Source organism: Polypterus senegalus, chromosome 18 (assembly GCF_016835505.1).
Source record: "Polypterus senegalus isolate Bchr_013 chromosome 18, ASM1683550v1, whole genome shotgun sequence".
NCBI classification, from domain to species: Eukaryota; Metazoa; Chordata; class Cladistia; order Polypteriformes; family Polypteridae; genus Polypterus; species Polypterus senegalus.
Window position 1 is genome coordinate 42005122 of NC_053171.1, and position 22991 is coordinate 42028112.

At 38.0% G+C, this 22991-nt stretch overlaps 1 protein-coding gene across 4 annotated transcripts in view; it reads right to left on the reverse strand.

Moving 5' to 3' along the window:
• The window catches only part of tmem63c (transmembrane protein 63C), a 192761-nt gene that overhangs the window by 22286 nt on the left and 147484 nt on the right, over window positions 1-22991 (reverse strand). For all 4 annotated transcript variants that reach the window (XM_039740989.1, XM_039740991.1, XM_039740988.1 and 1 more), the window contains 8 exons: window positions 17945-18032; window positions 17163-17200; window positions 16637-16779; window positions 15293-15344; window positions 9456-9564; window positions 5382-5455; window positions 3103-3183; window positions 2786-2906 (listed from right to left, as the gene is read on the reverse strand). In XM_039740989.1, the coding sequence (XP_039596923.1) occupies window positions 2786-2906; window positions 3103-3183; window positions 5382-5455; window positions 9456-9564; window positions 15293-15344; window positions 16637-16779; window positions 17163-17200; window positions 17945-18032 (706 nt within the window). The remainder of the gene's footprint in view (window positions 1-2785; window positions 2907-3102; window positions 3184-5381; window positions 5456-9455; window positions 9565-15292; window positions 15345-16636; window positions 16780-17162; window positions 17201-17944; window positions 18033-22991) is intronic.

Sequence of the window (22991 nt, forward strand, 5' to 3'; positions counted from 1 at the left end):
TTGTAGATAATGAAAATATTGATATTATTTTTAAAAATTTCCAGTCTGTCATCATGTCACGTCATCTTCTAAACTGCTTAATCCAGTCCAAGGTCCTGGGGTGGCTGGAGACCGCCCCAGCTAGCAAAGGGTGCAAGGCAGGAACAAACCCTGTTCAGGGTGCCAGTCAGTCACAGTACTAACACACACACACTAAACACACACTAGAACCAATTTATTGTCACCAATTCACCGAACCAGTATGTCTTTGAAGAGCGGGCCCAGGGAGAACATAAAAATTCCATGTAGTGAGGACTACTTACTGCGAGGCAGTACTGCCACCCCTACCCTACGTCACCAAGTCATCCAGCCTGTCATCATTTTCAGAAAAATTGCCCTGAATGAATATTATCAGTATTTGGATCTTTTTTTTTCTTCTCCACCATTTTAGAGCAATGAAATAAACCTTTAAAATATGGCTGACAAGACCTAATCTGTCCACTCTGTGATACTCTGCCTTTGCTCTCATGTATTTTACTGATGTTTATGCCAGTTTACTTTGAACATTGCAGTTTTTATACAAATGTGGACAATGGAGCACAGATGAGTTGACAAAGAGAGTCATTAGAGTATGGAGTAAAATGTGGGGACCCCCAGGCGTTTTTTTCTTTTTGGAGTGTTCTATAAAGTCTGTCATGTTCTGTGAAGTACAGTGAAGGTGATTTCTTAGCCATAACTACATTAAATATATATACTTATTTTAATCATATTTATCTTTTATTTTTATAGTCAGAGATGGCATTTTGCTGGGTAATTTCAATTCACAGCTCTATTTGAAAATAATGAATAATTATAAGGCCGGTTTTCAGTTTAAAAGAGAAATGCTAGACTGTTTATAAAAAAATATTCTGACATGTGTGCATTCCTGGCTGATGGCTGTGCTGTTAACGAATTAGCAGAGAATTAGAGAATAATGTTTTGTCTTTTACTGCTGCACTGGAATGAACCTGAACTGTAAAAGCTAGCACGCAAGCTGAACACAATAAAATACCCTATCAAAGATGCCATTAGGCTACACCCCTCATCCTGGCATGGTTTGCTATTTGTCAGAATGATACACGCTTTTCAAAGCACAATTTCCATATTTATATATAATCTTTGTGGGGAGAAAATTGCAGACAAGTGAAAAGAATGCAATGCTGAAAGGTCATCAAATTCATCAGACCATTTGATTATTATAATCTAATGAATTTTTATGCCAAACAAACTTAGTGAATTAATTAGCTTTGCACACAAAAGAGAACATTAAGATTTTATCAGCTTTCTAAGTCTTTTGCCAACAACATCAGTTAAAAATAATTGCACTGTAATACAGACAGAGCAAATGTCATGGCCATCTACCTTCAAGAAAAAAATAAAGTAATGGTTCCAGCTATTTCAAATACATCACAAACAAAAAAGAAAATTCTATAAAGATGTTTTATTGAATTGCCAGAACTTTTCTGATATTTAGAGAAAACAGCAGATGCTGCAGACACTTAGAGACAATGTGGTGTAATTTTGAGGCAACTTAAGGTTTATGACTTTATTCTGTCATATTTACACCACATATTGCATCAACAGAAAGAAACACAAAAAGTATAGAAATGAAATACAGTATGAAAAGTTATAAAATGTCAAAACAAAATTAAAAATGAACACAGTATTTAAAACAATATTAAGATCGATTTCCAAGTATTGGAGCTGCTATTCTGACGGGCAGAGGTGAAGATTGGAGACAGGACACTATTAACATTTAAGTTTAGTTAAAGCTCATGATTCAATATGCCAGTGTTTATGATATTTTTATAACTGACAGACTTATATTTCTCCCACACTGAAGTTGACTACCTTATGCTGTTAATGTCAGCTACTCCTGTGCACTTTTGTGTGATGTACATGTGAATTGTCTTGCAGTGCTCTATGTTATCCTACTTGTTTGCATTTTATTCTTTTATTGCAACTACCTTGTTATAGTGAGTATTGTGAAAAGCATTATATAAAATATAAATTGATTAATAAAATATTACCTACACATCTATGTTGTGGTGTAATTGACAATACAGACTCTGAAACACACAATTATTGCACTTTAGGCAGGCATTATATAGCAATAAGAAGCTACTCATTCATTTGGCAGGTTGGCCAATTGGCTGCAAAAAGACATTTCGATGTAAGAATATTTAGGGGTAAAAACCCCCCTACAACCGGAAAACTAAAAAATAAATCTTTAAAAAACACTTTTGCTGATTTGATTTCCATCCATCCATTTTCTAACCCAAACACCAAGCACACACTAGGGCCAATTTAGAATCGCCAATCCACCTAACCTGCATGTCTTTGGATTGTGGGAGGAAACCGAGCCCCGGAAACCCACGAACACGGGAGAACATGCAAACTCCACACAGGGAGGACCGGAAGCGAACCCGGGTCTCCTAACTGCGAGGCAGCAGCGCTACCACTGCGCCACCGTGCCGCTGATTTGATTTAATATTTCTAATATTAAACCCTAACAAGTAGGGTTTTCTTAGGCAGCGTGTCCATTTTTTGCCTTGGCTGTGATTGCACAGAGAAATGGGGACTGCAGTTCATGCAAACATTGTAAGAGTAGAGTGTAAGGATATATAAGCACGGTTTTAACTAAGACGAGCCGGACTTCAACATCCCCTTACATTTCATGCTGTAACGTGAAGGCTACCATGAATTACAAACAGTTAGCAGTCAACCCTGTTCAGATGTAAATATTCTGGCAAGGCATGTGCCTGACCTGTTCAAAGCCACAGATGTCACAACAGAAGATCTGAGCACAGGGGTGAGTTTTGATCATTATCTTCCCCTCCTTCTGAGCCTTGGCAGTGAAGTAGAGACGTCCTTTCATTGCTTTACGTCTGCAAAGTACAGGTTATTAAGAGATTTCTCATGTTAGAAAAAAGCACCATCAATTATACTTAAGTCAAGAGGTGGAATATAGAAAACAAACAAAAAAAAAACTATCTTCTTACAGGTCCTTATGATTTCTGAAGTCACATGGTATCTCACTTATGACAGGACATTACAGGTATGTGTGAGTACTTTTTAGCCTACCTTTCTCCATCCAGTTTCATCAGCTTGCGGACATCATAACAAAATTGAACGTCTGTAACAGTGCAGCTGGGGTAGGCCTCGCTGAAAAGAAAACGAAGATGTTATTTTTAGGCATATAGAAGACTTCACCGTGACATGATTCGATTTTTGTCTTATACCTATCCACAGTTTTTTTTAGATTTTATTTTATTACACCTTTAAATTGTTCAATATTGTGTTTGTGTAATTCCATATTTGCTTTGACAAATACACCAACCAAATTAGCACCTGAGTTCATGGTGTGTGTTTTGGGAATTGTTTCTAATGGCCAGAAAAAGGGAATCCCAATCTTGTGTCCTCTTTCCTGCACAAAAGGCAAACAACCACCACCTTATTCAGCCAAAATTTTGCTCAACTAATTTTTAGGTGTTTTGACTACACTTAGTCATCTTGTAATAAGCTCTGTTGTGTTTGTGTGTACACGTGTAACGCAATGTCAGTTTAGATTTTGCATACTGTGTATGCCACATATTAATGTTGCCTTTTTAGGGACATTCTGGTTTTCACCAAAGTGATTTGAGTCACTGTGGTAGGCTGGCACCCTGCCCGGAGATTTGTTCCTGCCTTGCGCTTGTGTTGGCTGGGATTGGCTCCAACAGACCCCCGTGACCCTGTGTTAGGATATAGCAGGTTGGAAAATGACTGACTGATTTCAGCCATTTAGGTCAATTTAATGAAATGACCCAAATCAATGGCACTCTGATGTATTAATTCATTTCCCCAATCCTTCCACAAATCTCAAGAAGTCACCTCCTCTGCACTTTCTAAATGTGCTCTGCAGCTAACAAAAAACCCAGAATTCTTCAAAACTTATGATACTTCAAGTGTGTGATAAAAAGCTGAATATTATGACATGCCACCTGCATCCTTCATGTCCATGTTGGGGCAAATACTTCTGTTATGATGCCTTGAGGACTGCATACTCAGAGGCAGATTATTTACTGACTCATTCACAGTTAACTTTACAATTACTGCCACTGTTTGCATTTTTCATGCACCAGTCATTAATACTATCATACATGCCAGTCCCATATTTGCACCACCTATTAATGCTGTACTATAACTTTTAGTGGTAATAAACTGAAACTGAATTGCCAGGAGGGAAAATGGCCTTTCACTCAATTTGTTACTTTACAGTAAGCAGGCAATGTTGGACAAAGGAACACAAAGACCCATAAGCTCCCCTATAATTTCATTTGCAGTCATAGATTTCTAAGGAGTTTACAGTTTAAGTCACACATGTAGTCACATAAGATACATGATATCTTTGAAATATGTCTAGGTTACATTTGTTTGATTGCAATCTAATATTGAATTGATATCCAATTCAGGACTACAGAAGGTCTAAGCCTATCCTAGCAGTACTGGACACAGAGCAGAGCCAATGCTTCCTGCTGCTTCACCACTTCCAAGTTCTTGGTTAGAATACCAGTACAGGGGCTGCTTTTGTGGAATCTGATCATTCTCCATTCTCCTCCAGGGCCTATTGTTTCATTTCAACATTGTGAAGGTTTGGGGATTAGGTTAGTTAGCAGCTGTGTGTGTCTGCCCTGTGATGGAATGACAAGGAACATGTCGAACAAAATTGAGCAGACCAAAATCTGGTCCAATCCATGCAACTGCTGACATTCTCAATGATGTTCAAAACTAAATATGAGAAAATTGAACAGATTCTGCTTTTCAGCTTAAAATGAAATGAGTGACAGAGGAGGAGGACTGACTGGCAGAAGAGCAAGTATACAGACCTGAATCTTCTCTACGTATTTTAATGTAGATTTTCAGTGAAACAATGATAATGCAGTACATTAAACATTTATTACACTTTTGGTTCATTATTAGTTATTAGCACCATGCCAAGCAGATTTTTGCTTTCCCTTTTCTCGTTACATGCAGACATCTTACCCATCACAATAAGGCATATAGGAAGACATGAATGCTTATAAAATTACTAAATACAACATAACAAAGCAAATTTCTGTAGTAAATGGTAGCACACCAGAACTTAGTATTCAAAAATACCAAATGTTTCTTTTAGGAATAATAATTTCTTTAACCTCACCACCTTTAAATTTTTTTTACAGTTATTGATGTCTCTGATTTCTGGAAGCAAGCCTTATTTTCCTATTTTAAAGTCATACTATAAAATATGTTACCTTCTTGCTGACTGTTAAAATTGCAAAAACTTTACATATCACATGTTAGAATTAGTAGCAAAGTATAAAAAAAAAGTAAAGACTTACTGAAAATGTTTTGTGATGAGTCCAGGATCTGAAATTTCTTTTGGAATGGAGGTGATCATTAGAGTTCTAGCCACCTAAATACAGAATTGAAAAATAATTAATGGTGTTCAGTGCCCATAATCAATATGTTTAATTATTTATGCATTTATTATACTTAAATACCCAAGATGTTACTTAAAATATGTAGTGCAAAGGAGTGACAGGCTGAGAAGATGCGATTTGGACACAAAGTGTGGGATTCCATCTTGAAAGGAGAGGAGAAAAAGCCCTCCTATGGGAGACAGAGAACAAGCAAACCCACCAACCCACCAGACTTGTGGAGTGTTGTACGGTGTGTGCACTTCAGATTCTCATGATTTAGGCCAGGGAATGGTAATCTCTCCTATCTGTATCACATTTTATAATGTGCCCCCAGGAGCTTTGGGTGCAAAGTACTGTTTGCCTACAATGAGACAAGTCTGGATTCCCCAAACTACTAAACAGTAACTGGGACTCTCAAAATAGAACAGTATAGGAAGAGCTTAGAGCATTTAGGCATTGAGCCATTGTGATTGGGTAAGCATAATGTTTAAAGTGATCAGGGCCTGTATTAATCAAGCATCTAAGAATTATTCCTATGAATTGCACTAAAAGCCGAACTAGGATATGAATTTGTCCTAGCTCAGAGTAGGACATGAGAAATAGTTACAAAGTGTCCTATTTGCAGTCCTAGTGAGGAGTAGGAAGCCATATCTGATTTTATGGCACCCCTTGCTGTAAATCACCACTCATGATGACATTTTGTAGTTTTTCTGATACTAATGATAAGGCTTCACCATAAAGATAATAATAATAATATTCAAAGTAGTAGAAGAACAAGAGGAAAAACACAATAAGGTAGGATGCGTAGTACGAGAATCAAAATGGAAAAACCAAGACACATGAGAGTGAGAGTAAATCCTGAGAGCAAAAACATTAATGTAGCAATAAACAAGTCACACTTGTATTTTTAGAAAAATCACTTTCATGCTGTTATGGGCATGGGAAGCGCCTCATAAGGTAACAGTTACTGAATAACTATGGCTATAAATCACGTTCACTCTTCCAGTGTTCCCAATCATCTTCCAGAGTCATGTGCTGTGTCCCATTCTGTGATTCCCCCCTTATCTATCTAATGCCCCAGGATTCTCACACACCTTTTTTTAATCTTCCTGGGCTTTAAAAATGTAACACAAAAGCCCCAGGGGTTCATGGAGTGCAAAGCTCAGTGTACTTGGGCGACATTTTGCTCTCAATCATCCATATAGCCCAGGGGTGTCAAACTCCAGTCCTGGAGGGCTGCAATGGCTGCATGTTTTCATTCTAACCATCTTCTTAATTAGTGACCAGTTTTTGATGCTAATTAACTTCTTTAGCCTTAGCTTTACTTAGCTTGACTCAGGCCCCTTAGTTGTTTTTTCCTTTATTAGCAGCTGGACAGTAATGAGACGTAAAACTAGCAGGACATGACCAGCTCACCTGTACCCATCAAACAAAATCTGAAAATAAAGATGAAGGTCTCAGTAAGGTTGATACCTCATGTTACCAAAACATTTTAGGAGTTCTTAGAAAAAAAACTCCAGTTTTGGAGATGTCTGCTGTGGCAGAAAGAGAGCAGCAACAAGCCATGGAATTCAATAACGAGTTTAATTAACAGCAAGAATCAGCTTCTCATTAAGGAACTGGTTGGAGTTTGAAGCCCCAATTTAGCTGGTCATCTGTTGGCTCGTTTCATGTCTCATTTCTGTTTGGCTGTCACTTAATGAATAAAATAATCAATTCAGAGGACTGAATCCTTAAAAACAGGGCTATTGAAATGAAGGGAAAAGGAGTTAATTAACAGTGAAAAGTGGTCACTGATGGGTAAAGAGTTAGAATAAAAACCTGTAGGCACTGTGGCCCTCCAGGCCTGGAGTTTGACACCCGTGATCTAGCCTCACATATCCTCAGGGTAAGATGCTGCCTACTAATACAGTTTGAATCCAGGACTACTGGTATGTTAATACTGCAGTATTGCTTGTGGCTCATCCACACTTGGGGCAATGATCTTTATCCATCCATCCATCCATCCATCCATCCTCTTCCACTTATCCCGGGTCGGGTCGCGGGGGCAGCCGCTTGAGCAGAGAGGCCAAGACTTCCCTCCCCCCGGCCACTTCTTCTAGCTCTTCCGGTAGAATCCCAAGGCGTTCCCAGGCCAGCTGAGAGACATAGTCCATCCAGCGTGTCCTGGGTCTTCCCCGGGGCCTCCTCCCGGTTGGACGTGCCCGGAACACCTCACCAGGGAGGCGTCCAGGAGGCATCCTGATCAGATACCCGAGCCACCTCATCTGACTCCTCTCGATGCGGAGGAGCAGCGGCTCTACTCTGAGCCCCTCCCGGATGACTGAGCTCCTCACCCTATCTTTAAGGGAAAGCCCAGACACCCTGCGGAGGAAACTCATTTCAGCCGCTTTTATTCGTGATCTAGCTCATGACCATAGGCGAGGGTAGGAACGTAGATCGACTAGTAAATTGAGAGCTTTGCCTTACGGCTCAGCTCTTTTTTCACCATGACAGACCGATGCAGAGCCCGCATCACTGTGGCTACCGCACCGATCCGCCTGTCAATCTCACGCTCCATTCTTCCCTCACTCGTGAACAAGACCCCGAGATACTTGAACTCCTCCACTTGGTGCAGGATCTCTCCCCCAACCCTGAGAAGGCACTCCACCTTTTCTGGCTGAGGACCATGGTCTCGGATTTGGAGGTGCTGATTCTCATCCCAGCCACTTCACACTCAGCTGCGAACCATTCAAAGAGACATGATCTTTATGTACATACCAATTTGCATGCATAGTTCTTTAACATTCACTATCATGGAGTCATTGGGAAATGTACAAATTTGTAAAGGTGTTCAAAGTCTGGCGCAGAAGTTAAGAAATGATTGATTATGACATAGCCAAATTATCGGTATTGCAAAGCTGCTTTTTCCTTGTTGCCAAAAAAGTAATGCTATCAATACTTTCATTATGGCAGACAGAGCATGGCTTCTCTGTGTAGATGAATTGGTCATGTAACTTACAAGATTTGTTACATGCATTATTTTTAATTATTTTTTATGAGTTCATTGTTACCCAGCATTTCCAAACAATCCACCTTTCCTGGGATACGTGTGCCAGTCTCTGTCTGACTGCCATCTTTGGGCAAATCCTGGTGAAGTTAAGACTACTTATGAGCTCTCCTAAATCCTGGTGAAGTTAGGAGTAGTTTCCTACATTAGGGAATTGTATAAAATGTTTCTACTCCTACTCCTAAGAGTACTGTATGACCACATTTATGGCACTCTGAGAATTTTGAGCCAGTTGGGACGTTTTTCCAACTCTGAGATGCTTGATAAATATGGACACAGTTCTGATTCTGGGACAAAACACCAAACTGAGATTACAATGGTCATGATTAATCTGCTTTAATTCAGTCTAGATTTAGGAGAAGGTAAGTGATCAATTTGTCAAGGTGATAGAGCTGCTAGTTTTGTGGAGAAGAGAGTGGGAAAACCATTCCACCAAACAGCTAGGAAAAAATAGTGATTTCTTAGGCCCATTGGGCAGATTGACTTAATTTTAGTTGTGTTTATTTTGATGTCATTTATCCATCACTCACTTTTTTGATGAATAAATTAATACAATGCCCTTTCAGAGACACTCTGGTAGTGACAGGGTATAGAAATGATACAATGGTGACAAGCTAATAGTTTGATGTTTAATTTTTATTAGAATGGAGAGAAACTTGTACAAATTGGGAGAAGCAACTTAAAAATCATTCTGCTCACTGGCTTTTTAGGAATTTAGGAGATATTGGTAAGTTAATGAAAATTACAAAATGAACTTAAAACTGGTAACTAGGGATGGCCAGAAGTTTGATGACATTCTACTCAACAAATCAAGAAGTCTCACTGAATAAGAAAAGAGATTGAAGTTTACTCGGATTCTCTCATGAGAATGTGGTGCAGTTGCAAACATTCAGTTCGATAAAGCTTTCCATTGTTGCAACTTTTCAACTAAAAATTGTGCTCACCTTCTCATCTTCTTTGTACTCGAGCTGAACAGAGTGATGAGCCATGCAGAGAATAGTGATGATGAAATACAACAGTGCAAAAATACTGTGTAACCAGAGTAAATTGTCCCTGGGAGTACAACAAAAAAGGAAAAACAATTGGGTGACAGTGTGCTCGTAGCAGAACAAGTGCTTTTCTTAAAATTAGCTAAACAGATATTGTGGCCAAAGCAAAAGCAATACAATGCTTTGGAGACTTTGTCACTGAGAGGTGCTGCATGCATATTACAGCCACATTAAAAAACGAGAGCACTAAACATAACGTAACATAACATAACATAACATCAACCTCTTTTATCAAAATCAGGACTGAGGGCGCTGAAGCCTATCCTGGCAACATTAGATGCAAATTACATCTACAGCTAAAATCTGTCCACTAATACTGTAGATGCTGTTTTTAAGATGCAATCTCATGTATTTAAATTATGGCTGCATTATAAATATAACCACCAATATGAGCTGCTTTAAAGCTGGCAGGGCAGAGCAAATACAACTAGAAGATAATGCAGGAGCCATTTTTAAGATTTTAAGATTGCAGTGGTTAAGTTTGTTGGTTTTTTTTTTGTTACTATAACACGCTTAAGTAAATGCTGGTTATCCTAGATTTAATTCATGATCTTGCAAAGATCCGGCTGCACTGCAAAATGGGAAAGCATTAATTAAGTGTGGCACTGTTACTTGATCTTTGCCTGTTACTTTTAGGAAAGGCTCAAGTGCTCTTATTATCCTAAATTTGATTAAGCAGGATGTGGACCTGGACCTGGACACATGGATAGAAATATTGACAGTCCAGCACCATTTGTCCCTTACTGTTTAATATACTGGATTATTAAGTTTTGCTATATGAGGAATACTGGACCAAACAAAAGGTGGCCTTTATATAAATATTTAACATGTCAGTTGGGTGAAGTGTTGGCACAGTGGTTAGAACTGGTGCATCTCATTTCCATGGGACCAAGTTCAAATTCTCACCCAGTCACTGTCTGCAAGGAGTTTGTACTTCTTTCCTTCCATATCGCAAAACTGTAAATTGGCCTGTCATTAAGTGATTAGGTGTGGCTGTAAATCACTGGCACCCTATATAAGGTGGTCTCCTTTCTTGTGTCCATTGCTGCCACAACAAACTTTAGCCCCTTGCACATTAATCTTTGAAAAAAATAAAAATCAAACATTTTATTGGCACCTTTTCAAAGCTAAAACAGTGTAGTCAAGACTGCAGCATTACCTCTATTTAACAAAATGTTTGGCCTCGACTGGCAAGAAGTGCCTTGCAAACAATGTGAAGCCAAAACTCCTTTAAGTGCACAGTTTTTTCTAAAAAGTTGAAGGAGGATAGACAGTCTGGACTCTTAAAAGGATAAAAATTAATTACATCTGATGCTATGTGGGAAAATAAAGTTGTTACTAAAATAATACCCTGAACTAAGAATTAAAGCAAGAGCCATTTCAATAAATATTAGTTTGAAATTATGATGGCAGCTGAGTCAGCTGTGGTTTTGATCCTGTCATTTTATAGCTCCCCATTCTTACTAACAGAGAAATTTAAAGAAAAAAGATGATCAGAAGACATGGCTAAAGTTATGGTTTAGAAGAAAAAATCCTGCCCTTCTTTTTTCAACAAATAGTTGACAATTAAATAAGCACAGTAACATTCTTTAAGCATTATTTGAATAAAAATATTAAGATGAATTTACAGTAAGGCTCCACTGAAATAAAAAAAAATACTGTAATTAATACTCTCAAAGTGGGCCTTGTCTCCCATTTTATATTAGCTGAGTTACATTATAAAACTGTTTTTTTATCTTTCAATTAGATTTTCTTTTCAGGCCTAGTTTCATGTTGCACATGCAGAACTGCAGCTGTGAAATGGGGACGCGTGTTCTCTCCATGCTTAGAGTAGCCTAGTTTTCCTCCCACATCGCACAGAATCAAACTTTTAAGGATGAGTTTAGCAGTTTTGTATTTTTCAAGTCATAGTTACTTCTTCATACACATGGTATATTGTATATGGATTTGCCTCGCGAAATTGTGTTCTAAAGTTAAGGACTTTCTAGAATTTCCAAAAAATATCTTGCCTGCTCTGGTTCTTTTCAATAGAAGGTATGGGGCAGAGAGGAAAAGCTTAAAAATATCCGAAATATATTAAATATGTTCATATGTTGTGATGGACGGCCAGCGTTTTAGTCGGGCCGGGACGTCCCTCAACTAAAAGAAAGAGCCTTTTTAGGGCACTACATCCCCCGGGACGCTAGATGGCAGCTCCCCTGGACAGAAATGGTTCCCCGGATTCCTGTAGGGCAGCATGGGACATGGAGTCCTTCCCTTCAGCCCTGTTGGGCACCGTGGGTGCTGCCAGGGGGAGCTCACCAAGAACCCGAGACCTATTATGGTGACGTTAACCCAGAAGTACTTAGGAGTCATGAGGACAGAAACCCGCAGTACCTCCGGGACACCTGAAGAAGGCGTTTGACCCAGAGACGGAATACTTTCAGGTCAGAGACTTTAAAAGGATTGTGGGAAACCCCAGCAGAGGGAGCCGGAGTTGGGTGGTAGAGGACGGAGCTGCTGGCAGTGGAGGATTGTGATTGATTATTGTTGTATTATTGGAGAATTGTGGAGTGTGCTGTGCTTTGTGCACTATATTTGAAGAAATATTATTAAAGAATCTTCTTGTGCTTTTACACTTGTGTCTGGGATGTCTGTCTGGTGGGTTCAACTGGGCAACAGCGACCCTTAGCATCCACAATGTCAAGCCAGGACAGTAGTCAAGAACTTTAAAAATAAAACCCATGCAAACGAATATCCTGACTGAGCATGCCCAGTGATGGACTACATCTCCATCTAAGGTTGGACCAGACTAGAGAATGGAGGGGAGGATTAAAGATGATTGCATGATGTTACGGGATTACTTTAGTATTTTTCAAGTTGGAAGTTATTTTTTCATAATCATAGCATACATTAACTTTGCCCAGGAAATTTTGTTCTCAATCTAACTATTTTTTTTTTTTATAAATTTAAAATAATACAGTGTCTGCCCATTTGGTTTTAAATAGGGTCTATGGACATTAGTAAAAAAGTGGGAAAAAAAGCTTTAAAATTTACTGAAAATGTCAGTTGTTAAGCCAAGGATGTTCCTATGTGTCATGACATTGCATGTGTACTGTAAAAAAAGAATATCATGTCATTTTAAGAAGAAAAAATATAAATGTCCACCATTTTAAAAGATGTTCACCTCACTGTTGGTCTTCCTGTGTTCCAACCTTTCAAACTCTGGGGTACGGATTCCCATAGCTCATTTTGTTTGTGCCAGAAATGCTGTTTCTGCTGAAAGTAGTTTAAGTATTTAGGGCATGACCAGGACACCATATTGACACTTATTTGCTCCCACCACAAATTCTTAAAAAGCATATTTGTGTATTATTTATGCAACTTTTAATGCATGTGTTTTTATAATAAACATTAACTGAATGAAATGAGTATTTGGCAAAAATGTAAAAAGTGACAGTTTTCCTTGGCAGCAATACACTATCATTTTGATTAAATGACTACTGCAGAGATTCAGTTGCTATACTCGCCAACTCTAATGGTGACTTTGGTGGTTTAACGTGTAATTTTGTTTATGTGTGTTATAACTTAGCAATACCACATATCAGCCTTTTGAAGTTTTACTTTACCTATGGTAAATGTTTTGCTAGGTAAATACTAAGCCCACAGTGCATCAATTAAATTATTTTAGTAGCCTTTTTTATGATGGGCTTTGTGCTTGTTGAGCTCTATCTTAGGGTTGAGATTTTTCTCATTATTAGTTTCGGGAGTGATTGGGAAGAAACCACTTAATCACTTAGGATAAATGTGCAAAGTCCACAAACATGACAACTAGACAAAAGATTCAAATCTGGGTGATAAATCTGTAAAGTAGCAGTGCTACCCTGCCTCCCTACATCAAAACTGCTCATCTACACCACATGTCCATTGTTAATACTGTTCAGCTGTTTTTTTCACAGCTTCAAATGCATGCATGGATGTGAGCTTTAATACTTCTTTATTTACATGAAAACTTCAATGAAGCTGATAAAATATATTATTTCCAATTTCAATTTGCTGTCATGAACATACCTCAGAAATATAGAAGGTATGTTTCATGAAACTGAAACATTTGCTACTTAAAGTGGATGTTTTCAGCAGGTTTTAAGGGTTTTTTCACATTTGCACTGATGTCCAGTAAACCATTTTAGACTGTAAGAAACATGTTTTTTTAATTGTATGAATAATTTCTCACTTGAGGACTGAATTTCCCACGCAAAATGATGTATACCATGATTGTGAAAAAATAACTTGACGCTGTATATACCAAAGTTATCTTTTAAATACTATGTGTGTGTATGTGTGATGCTTTGATTGTTTTGGCCATTCTTCAGTTAATTCATTTTTATTTTGCCATTTGTATTTAATTCTTGTTCTACCAGACGGTTGTGGCGAGTGCCCTCTTCTACGTGGTGGTGTGCTGGGGAGGCAGCATAAAGATGAAGGACGCCTCACGCCTGGACAAACTTGTTAAGAAGGCAGGCTCTATTGTAGGATTAAAGTTGGACAGTTTAACATCTGTGGCAGAGCGACGGGCATTAAGCAAACTCCTGTCAATAATGAAGAATCCACTGCATCCACTGAACAGTGTCATCTCCAGGCAGAGGAGTAGCTTCAGTGACAGACTTTTGTCACTGTCCTGCTCCACTGACAGACTGAGGAGATCGTTCCTCCTCCACACTATGCGACTCTTCAATTCCACCCGGGGGAGTAAATGCGAACATTAATTTTATTTAAATTTTTTCATTTTTATTACTATTTAATTTAATATTGTTTCTTTGTATCAGTATACTGCTGCTGGATTATGTGAATTTCCCCTTGGGATTAATAAAGTATCTATCTATCTAAATTAATTTGAGCTTAATGGTTGAAAATATATAATTTGTTTGCATTTCTTGTTCTTTTCTTGGCTTTGCCTGGCACATATTTCATGAGAAGATAGAGTTTATACCATCTTATTGTTTCTTACTCTGAATCATTCTGTCCTGTCAAATATAGTTATGCCTACTTACTTAATGAAACTAATAATATATTTGTTTGAACATGAAATGTTTTGTTTATTTGGAAATGTGCACCTTCAGCACCTGTGCCCTACACACTTACCCATATATTTCAGGCACTAAAGAAAAACAAAATGTAAACCAAAATGTAAACCAAAAGTAAAGCCTTTTTGAAATGAAGAATGAGAACGAGTCTAAAAAGCTTTACCTGCTCTTGATCTCCCTCTAAAAGCATGGAGACTAGTGAAGTATAACTCACTTTGGATGAAAATGCCAATTAATTTAAGTGCCATTTAACGTCTTACATAGATGTGGACCTCACACAGATAATTAAAATAGGAGGCAAAAATGTCATCATACTGTATGTGCAAGTATAATGAGCTTGATGAGAGAGGACATACAATATGGCTAACACTTTCTAAGCACCCCAGCAAAGACAATAGTATATAAAATTACTTACAAGAGCATTTTTTTGACTTTTCAAAACACATTTCGTATAAATTAATCTGGTTTGAAAGAAATATCTTAATATCTTTAACTGAATTTATAGCAGTAAAAAAATTAAGTGTGTACTGCTTATCTGGTATAATCAGAGACCTTGATACATTTTACGATGATTTTTATAAAGATAAGGTATGAAATAACAACACAATTGAAGTGTCATCATGCAGAGGACAAACTAATTAGTATCACCCTAATTATGGTCTGACTTACTCTGCTGGAACGTTTGCTATTGTTGTTCTCCCAAAATGTTGAGGACTGTCCCCTGCAATAACAAAGGAATAAGCAACCTTGTTAATGGTGATGTGCAGATGTCAAAATGTCAGAGAAATACAACTGGAACCTGCCAGGAAGAGACACCCAAAGACTGCTGGCCTACAGGGAGGGAAAGAAGTGAGCTCATTTTCCACACAGCTGAATCCCTAAAGTTAACAATCCTGAGTCACCCATGTGAAGGAGAGGCAGGGCAACAGCTTCTGAGTCAAAAAGAATTTGCAGATGAGTAACACATAAAGATTTCCCATTACAATAGCACCCAAACATCTAAATACATTATAAAATTCTCAATTAGTAATTACAAAAAATGTAAGGATGCGGTCTGTCTCCTCCAAGACACTATCATAAGTAGAAGTGGCAATTCTTTGAGCTGGATATATTACTTGCTTTTTATCCATGATGAGCTAAGTAGAATGGCACCAGATATTGTGGGTTTAGATCCTACCTGACAAGCTGCACGTTGGGAGCATTGGTGAAAGAAATACAAGTACATCTTTCACCTGAGCTAAAGAAGTATTCCTTTCGCTCTAGCAGTTGCAAATATTTACAGCTTTGTTTCAGAGGAGACCAAACACACAAATATACCGTCCGCCTGTCCCCTTTACTATGCTGCAAGTTAGATTCCAATCCAGTGCTGTTGCCAAACCCTAATGATCTCTAGAATGAAAAGCAAGTAATTTATTCAAATGAACCAAATAATATTCTTTTAGTAAAAGGAGTTACAGATGTTTACAAATTTGTATCATAGAGGAAAAAAAACATGTTACAAATTTGATATTCCACGATCCACTTAGAGGTTTCAGCATGACTGTCACCAGTCAGTAAACCCCATTCTTGAGGGAAGGTGGGAGAAAGATTTTATAGAGGCTAAGGCAGGTTGTGACCCGTGTTTAAAGTTCCACAGCTCCCGCCTGGGTGGATTGGTTATCATCAACACTGGAAAAAATTATGCCTTGATTTCTACTGTTCTTTAATGTAGAGTTTTGATGTCTTTATTAATCATTTTTGGGTGTTAGGGGTGCAACCATCTTAAATAGTACTACTCATTGGGGGCATCCTCATCCTAAACATGTGACCCAATGGTATAGATTTCATTTAGTAATCTGTGATTTCAGGAACAGAATGTTTTGGCCAGATTTATGAGAAACATTCTGGAGCAAACTGCTTAGCTGGAGATAAATGGGCAAAGATTTTGGGTGCCATGTCTATCATCCTTCCCTAAATATCCCTATTTGTTGACTTCTTGGGTAGATAATAATGTCTCACATTATATCATCTTACCCAGAAGGTTTCCAGAGAAATTGACGGGCAGGACAATAGCAATGGAGAGCACACACACAATAACCATTAGGACCAGGATGTGCCTCTGGAAAGAGAGGTAGATGATGGCATCAATCCCACACTTGCTTTGAATCTCTTCATCTCTATAATGTAACCAGAGAGAGAAATTATAAAGGATAGAAGGCATGGCCAAGTATAGACAAAACAAGTTATTTCATAAAACAAGTGTCCCTCCAAAAAGATTTCAATTGTAAGTAGCAACATTTTCTGACAACATCTAATCCTAACTATCTTACATTTGTCCTCCAGACATTGACATGAAACCCTTCAGCTGTATCAGCTCCTATATTGGAACCTTTACTAGTAAGCTAGGTGCAGTAAAAATGAGTCAGATTTTGGAGACCAGATATGGGAATCAGTAATTCAACAATGCTGACTATAACATCATCACAAAATGCTCGTCTCCTGACTGAATCTTTTGAACTTGCGGATTGGCTGCAAGCCTGAGCACCACCACCCGACTTACTTCATGTGATAAATGGACGTCAGCCATGAGCAGAAACCCTGCAAATAGGAGATAGAAATTAAATTTCAGTGACAGGAAATTTCATGAGACAATAAATGAGAGCACCAAGAAATTATCACATCTGTCTGGCGAATAGCTGTGTGCCACCTAAAGCCACATGTAATATGCCTTTATTACCATTAGTTTTAATAGGTCTGCCCTGCCTGCTTTTATGGGCCCCCATGACATCAGCTTTTTTCTGTAACAACTGAAGAAAACACTAGGGCTGCTTGGGAATTAATGGAGTTAGAGCTGCTAACCAGTATATCACCACACGATCTCAAGTATGACATTCTCTGTAAACCTAGAACATTCATGATGAAGGGTCTTAACAAAAGTCACCAAAGGACACCTAAAGTAGCACCGCAAAAATTCAAAGGATAGGAAGTGCTGAGAAAACCCATAAAGAATTTGAAATAGTTTGATTATGGATCAGGGAAACTCACTAGAGTGCTGATCTGAGTGTAGGCAGCCCCATGGTGGCCCTCTTGCAGCTCACTGCCTATTCAAAGTATGTTTGTCTTTTATGCTTTGGAGGTATGCCTTTAGGCTTATTTCAAGTGGTGTTCTTGGTACATCAGGATTTATTTTTTTTTTAAGGCTTTTGGCCATTTGCTTACTTACACTCCATGAGAACAAGGTCAGGTTTGATTATAGCATTGATAATTTCCTTTGAATACCCTTTTTTGTATACTCATTTTTAAGAGACAGACTCTGCAAAATGACAACTCGTTTTTACTTACCAAGTCTTTATTTTCTGCCTCTGATGGACTTGACTCAGAAGGTGACTTCTCTTTCTCACTCTGCTCTCCATAAAACAGGGATGTGAGGCTGTGGATATGTAAGACAAAGTCAATTATGTTTCATTTTCTGATTGGTTTATAACATCTGAGGTTCTGGAGGCTGAAGCAGTTGCCACCACCAGGACACAGTACAGCTTAGCATCTTCAGGTCTTTCAGAACAAGTTTGAACTGAACCCTGAAACAAGTCTTGGGAAGCTATATGTGCGTATTTCAAAAGTCAGAGGACTACTCATCTACCCTGCCACAGCTCCATAAGAAGGTTTTAGGACAGGAGAGGAATTTACCCAGTCCTGAAGGAATTAAATTCCTTCAAAAGACTCCTCTGTCAAGGAACTGAAATACTTGACTAAATGTTAATGGGACTCCTGGATAGAACTTTATTTTAAATATAATGAAATTAAATTATATTTAAAACTATAGATAATGAATATTCATCCAGTTAAGAACTCTGTTACTGGCACAGAGAAAACCTGATTATTATGACTTGCAAAATTTTAGTTGGCAACTGCATTTTTGTATTTACTGTGAACCCATCTGTAAGCCACAGTGCAGTCAGTCAACTGATCAGTGTTGGACATCACTTGGCTCAGATTATTCTCAATTCAATGATACAAGTACCCTGTGTACAATATTCTTCCTTTTCCGTGACTTAAGATAAAGTATGACAGCTGTGCAGTGTAGACTCCTGGCTGTGAAATGCTTCAGCCTAATGTGAAATTCTTTGTCTCTAAAGACTACAGCATAGACGCAACATTCTCCATTAACATTTGCTTTCACCAGAATGGTTCCAGGTCCACTGTTAACTAAATCATTTCAATCACAAATGTAGAAAATGAAATGCATCTGTGAAAAGCAATACAGTTAGATTGTAAGCCTCTCCCCATACCACCAAAGATTTTTATTGAAAAAGACTTGAAAGAGTTTGATTGATTCAAATAATGATTCCAAATAATAATAAAAAAAAGCACAGAAGCAACAGGGCTGCACCAGATCCTTGGGACTATTACTGCGTCATGTCATCAGTTTGCAGACAGTCCAGGAACCAAATCCTGGTATGTACAGATACAAAATAGGATGACTCAATCAAGTTTACCTTTCTTACAACCTGATCCTGACTAAAAGGTGATAAAAAAGAGGAATAGCTGACAAAAGTACTGGGGGCTATTTCCAGGACCAATCTGATTCCTGGTTCAGAAGAAACAATATACCTACTCATTGTTGTTTAAAATCGAGTAGTGTTCACTTCTTTTTAGAATACTATTGATTTTGTTCAACAACTAATTTAACTTGCTTAAATAAAATAAACCAAACAATAAACTGTTTTCACTGTGACATTTGATATGGTAACTATGATAATATATAATTAATATATTGAGCACACACACACACACACACACACACACACACATATATATATATATATATATATATATATATATATATATATATATATATATATATATATAGTATAGGAGGTCCAGATCTAATTATGCAATTTTCATTACGCTATAACTTATTAAGTTTATTACATAGAGAATCAACCCGGACCATCGAGAAATGTGCGAACTGACGACATAAAGAATCGTCTTTGTGCCAAACTGGAATCATCCCTGCATAAATCAAAGTAATCCAGACGATCTGGATCTTCATAATTATATCTGGACCACCCTGTATGTGTATATATATATATATATATACAGTGGTGTGAAAAACTATTTGCCCCCTTCCTGATTTCTTATTCTTTTGCATGTTTGTCACACAAAATGTTTCTGATCATCAAACACATTTAACCAAATTTAGTCAAATATAACACAAGTAAACACAAAATGCAGTTTTTAAATGATGGTTTTTATTATTTAGGGAGAAAAAAATCCAAACCTGTGTGAAAAAGTAATTGCCCCCTTGTTAAAAAATAACCTAACTGTGGTGTATCACACCTGAGTTCAATTTCCGTAGCCACCCCCAGGCCTGATTACTGCCACACCTGTTTCAATCAAGAAATCACTTAAATAGGAGCTGCCTGACACAGAGAAGTAGACCAAAAGCACCTCAAAAGCTAGACATCATGCCAAGATCCAAAGAAATTCAGGAACAAATGAGAACAGAAGTAATTGAGATCTATCAGTCTGGTAAAGGTTATAAAGCCATTTCTAAAGCTTTGGGACTCCAGCGAACCACAGTGAGAGCCATTATACACAAATGGCAAAAACATGGAACAGTGGTGAACCTTCCCAGGAGTGGCCGGCCGACCAAAATTACCCCAAGAGCGCAGAGACGACTCATCCGAGAGGTCACAAAAGGCCCCAGGACAACGTCTAAAGAACTGCAGGCCTCACTTGCCTCAATTAAGGTCAGTGTTCACGACTCCACCATAAGAAAGAGACTGGGCAAAAACGGCCTGCATGGCAGATTTCCAAGACGCAAACCACTGTTAAGCAAAAAGAACATTAGGGCTCGTCTCAATTTTGCTAAGAAACATCTCAATGATTGCCAAGACTTTTGGGAAAATACCTTGTGGACTGATGAGACAAAAGTTGAACTTTTTGGAAGGCAAATGTCCCGTTACATCTGGCGTAAAAGGAACACAGCATTTCAGAAAAGAACATCATACCAACAGTAAAATATGGTGGTGGTAGTGTGATGGTCTGGGGTTGTTTTGCTGCTTCAGGACCTGGAAGGCTTGCCGTGATAGATGGAACCATGAATTCTACTGTCTACCAAAAATCCTGAAGGAGAATGTCCGGCCATCTGTTCATCAACTCAAGCTGAAGCGATCTTGGGTGCTGCAACAGGACAATGACCCAAAACACACCAGCAAATCCACCTCTGAATGGCTGAATAAAAACAAAATGAAGACTTTGGAGTGGCCTAGTCAAAGTCCTGCCTTAATCCAATTGAGATGCTATGGCATGACCTTAAAAAGGCGGTTCATGCTAGAAAACCCTCAAATAAAGCTGAATTACAACAATTCTGCAAAGATGAGTGGGCCAAAATTCCTCCAGAGCGCTGTAAAAGACTCATTGCAAGTTATCGCAAACACTTGATTGCAGTTATTGCTGCTAAGGGTGGCCCAACCAGTTATTAGGTTCAGGGGCAATTACTTTTCACACAGGGCCATGTAGGTTTGGATTTTTTCTCCCTAAATAATAAAAACCATCATTTAAAAACTGCATTTTGTATTTACTTATGTAATATTTGACTAATGGTTAAATGTGTTTGATGATCAGAAACATTTTGTGTGACAAACATGCAAAAGAATAAGAAATCAGGAAGGGGGCAAATAGTTTTTCACACCACTGTATATATGTATATATATATATATATACTGCATATTACTGTATATATTTAACTGCTCTATATATATACTGTATATATATATATATATATATATACATACATATATGTATATATACATATATATACACACATATATATACATACACATATATATATACTGTACATACAAACCAGTTTAAGAAATGAGACAAAAATATTATACTTGGTCATTTATTTATTAAGGAAAATGATCGAATATTACATATTTGTGAGTGGCAAAAGTATGTGAACCTTTGCTTTCAGTATCTGGTGTGACCCCCCTTTGCAGCAATAACTGCAACTAAACGTTTCCGGTAACTTCTCATCATTCCTGCACACCGGCTTGGAGGCATTCTGCTCCTTTTTATTAAGTGCAGAGTCTCAAAATAAACAGGCACTCAATGATACAAATAAGTCAAAGCTCAGGGAGGTTCAATGCTCTGTCGGTTTTTGGTTGGAAGCTCTGTTCTGTGGACTGCTCTCTCCTGATTGAGACGAACCTCACAGGGGCGCCTCAGCTTTATAGTGGCTGGGCGGAATCAGTGGCCCTCATTGGGCGGTTTCTCAGGGCTGTGGGAAAAAGAAGAGATGATACCATCAGCAAATATGCCCCCTCCCGTATTTGTCGATACATTTTGTTATTTGTCTATATTTGTTAATAGTTACATGCTTCGTGCTCCACTGAGAGTGTGCTTAATACAAATGATAGACACAGGCCATACTGACAGGCCATGCAAGTAGCAGCACTAACCAAAAGTTGGATGGACAACTGAATATGGTGTGATGTCCTGGACAAGGAGAAAAGAGATGTGACCACATTGTAATATGGAAAGAGAAGTTCAGCAAAGCTCAATAGCTAGCAAGTGCTGTTTTGCTGTTGATCACAGGTACTCTCAGATGTGTACTGGCTCTCATCTTGATTATAATTATATATTAATGTAACACATAGGGTTCTGGCCTTTACACATATCCATTTCAAGCACTGCTTTCCATATATGTTTACATTGGTGGACTACATACATCTTATGAACAACACAAAAACAAATCCTGCTTATGAGTGAATGGTGCAAACAAATGAAAAATGTAAGCATCTAATAATAACAATATATACTTAAATTTCATGTTCTTTGCACTTATTACATATTTCAATTCAAAAGAATACACTTTCCTGTAAATTGTGTTTTGCAATAGCCAAATCACTAAGAAAAGCAGGAATCGATCAAATGCAGGCATGTTTTACTCATGGACAATTGTGTATAGCATGTTCAAGAGTAAGCAGCTCCAGTGATCTAATAATATTATTATCATTAATTATTATTTACCTGATGCCTTTATCCAAGGCAACTTAGAACATTTGAGATACAATTGGATACATTTCTTTTGTTTTTCTCAATTGAAGCACAGGGATGTGAAATGAATTGCTTAGGGTCACGCTGTGTCACTATTGCGACTTGAACCCAGAAACACTACACCATACTACATTAAAATAATATGGTAATAAAACAAACTGCAAATATTGAATACAGAAAAGCATTTTGTTAGATACCTAGAACTTCTTATTCACCTCATTAACTAATGACACTATAACTGACGGCAACTGCCATACAAAATCTCTCAGGCAAAGCTGGGTAACACAGCTATTCTACCAATAAACCTATACCGGGTAACATT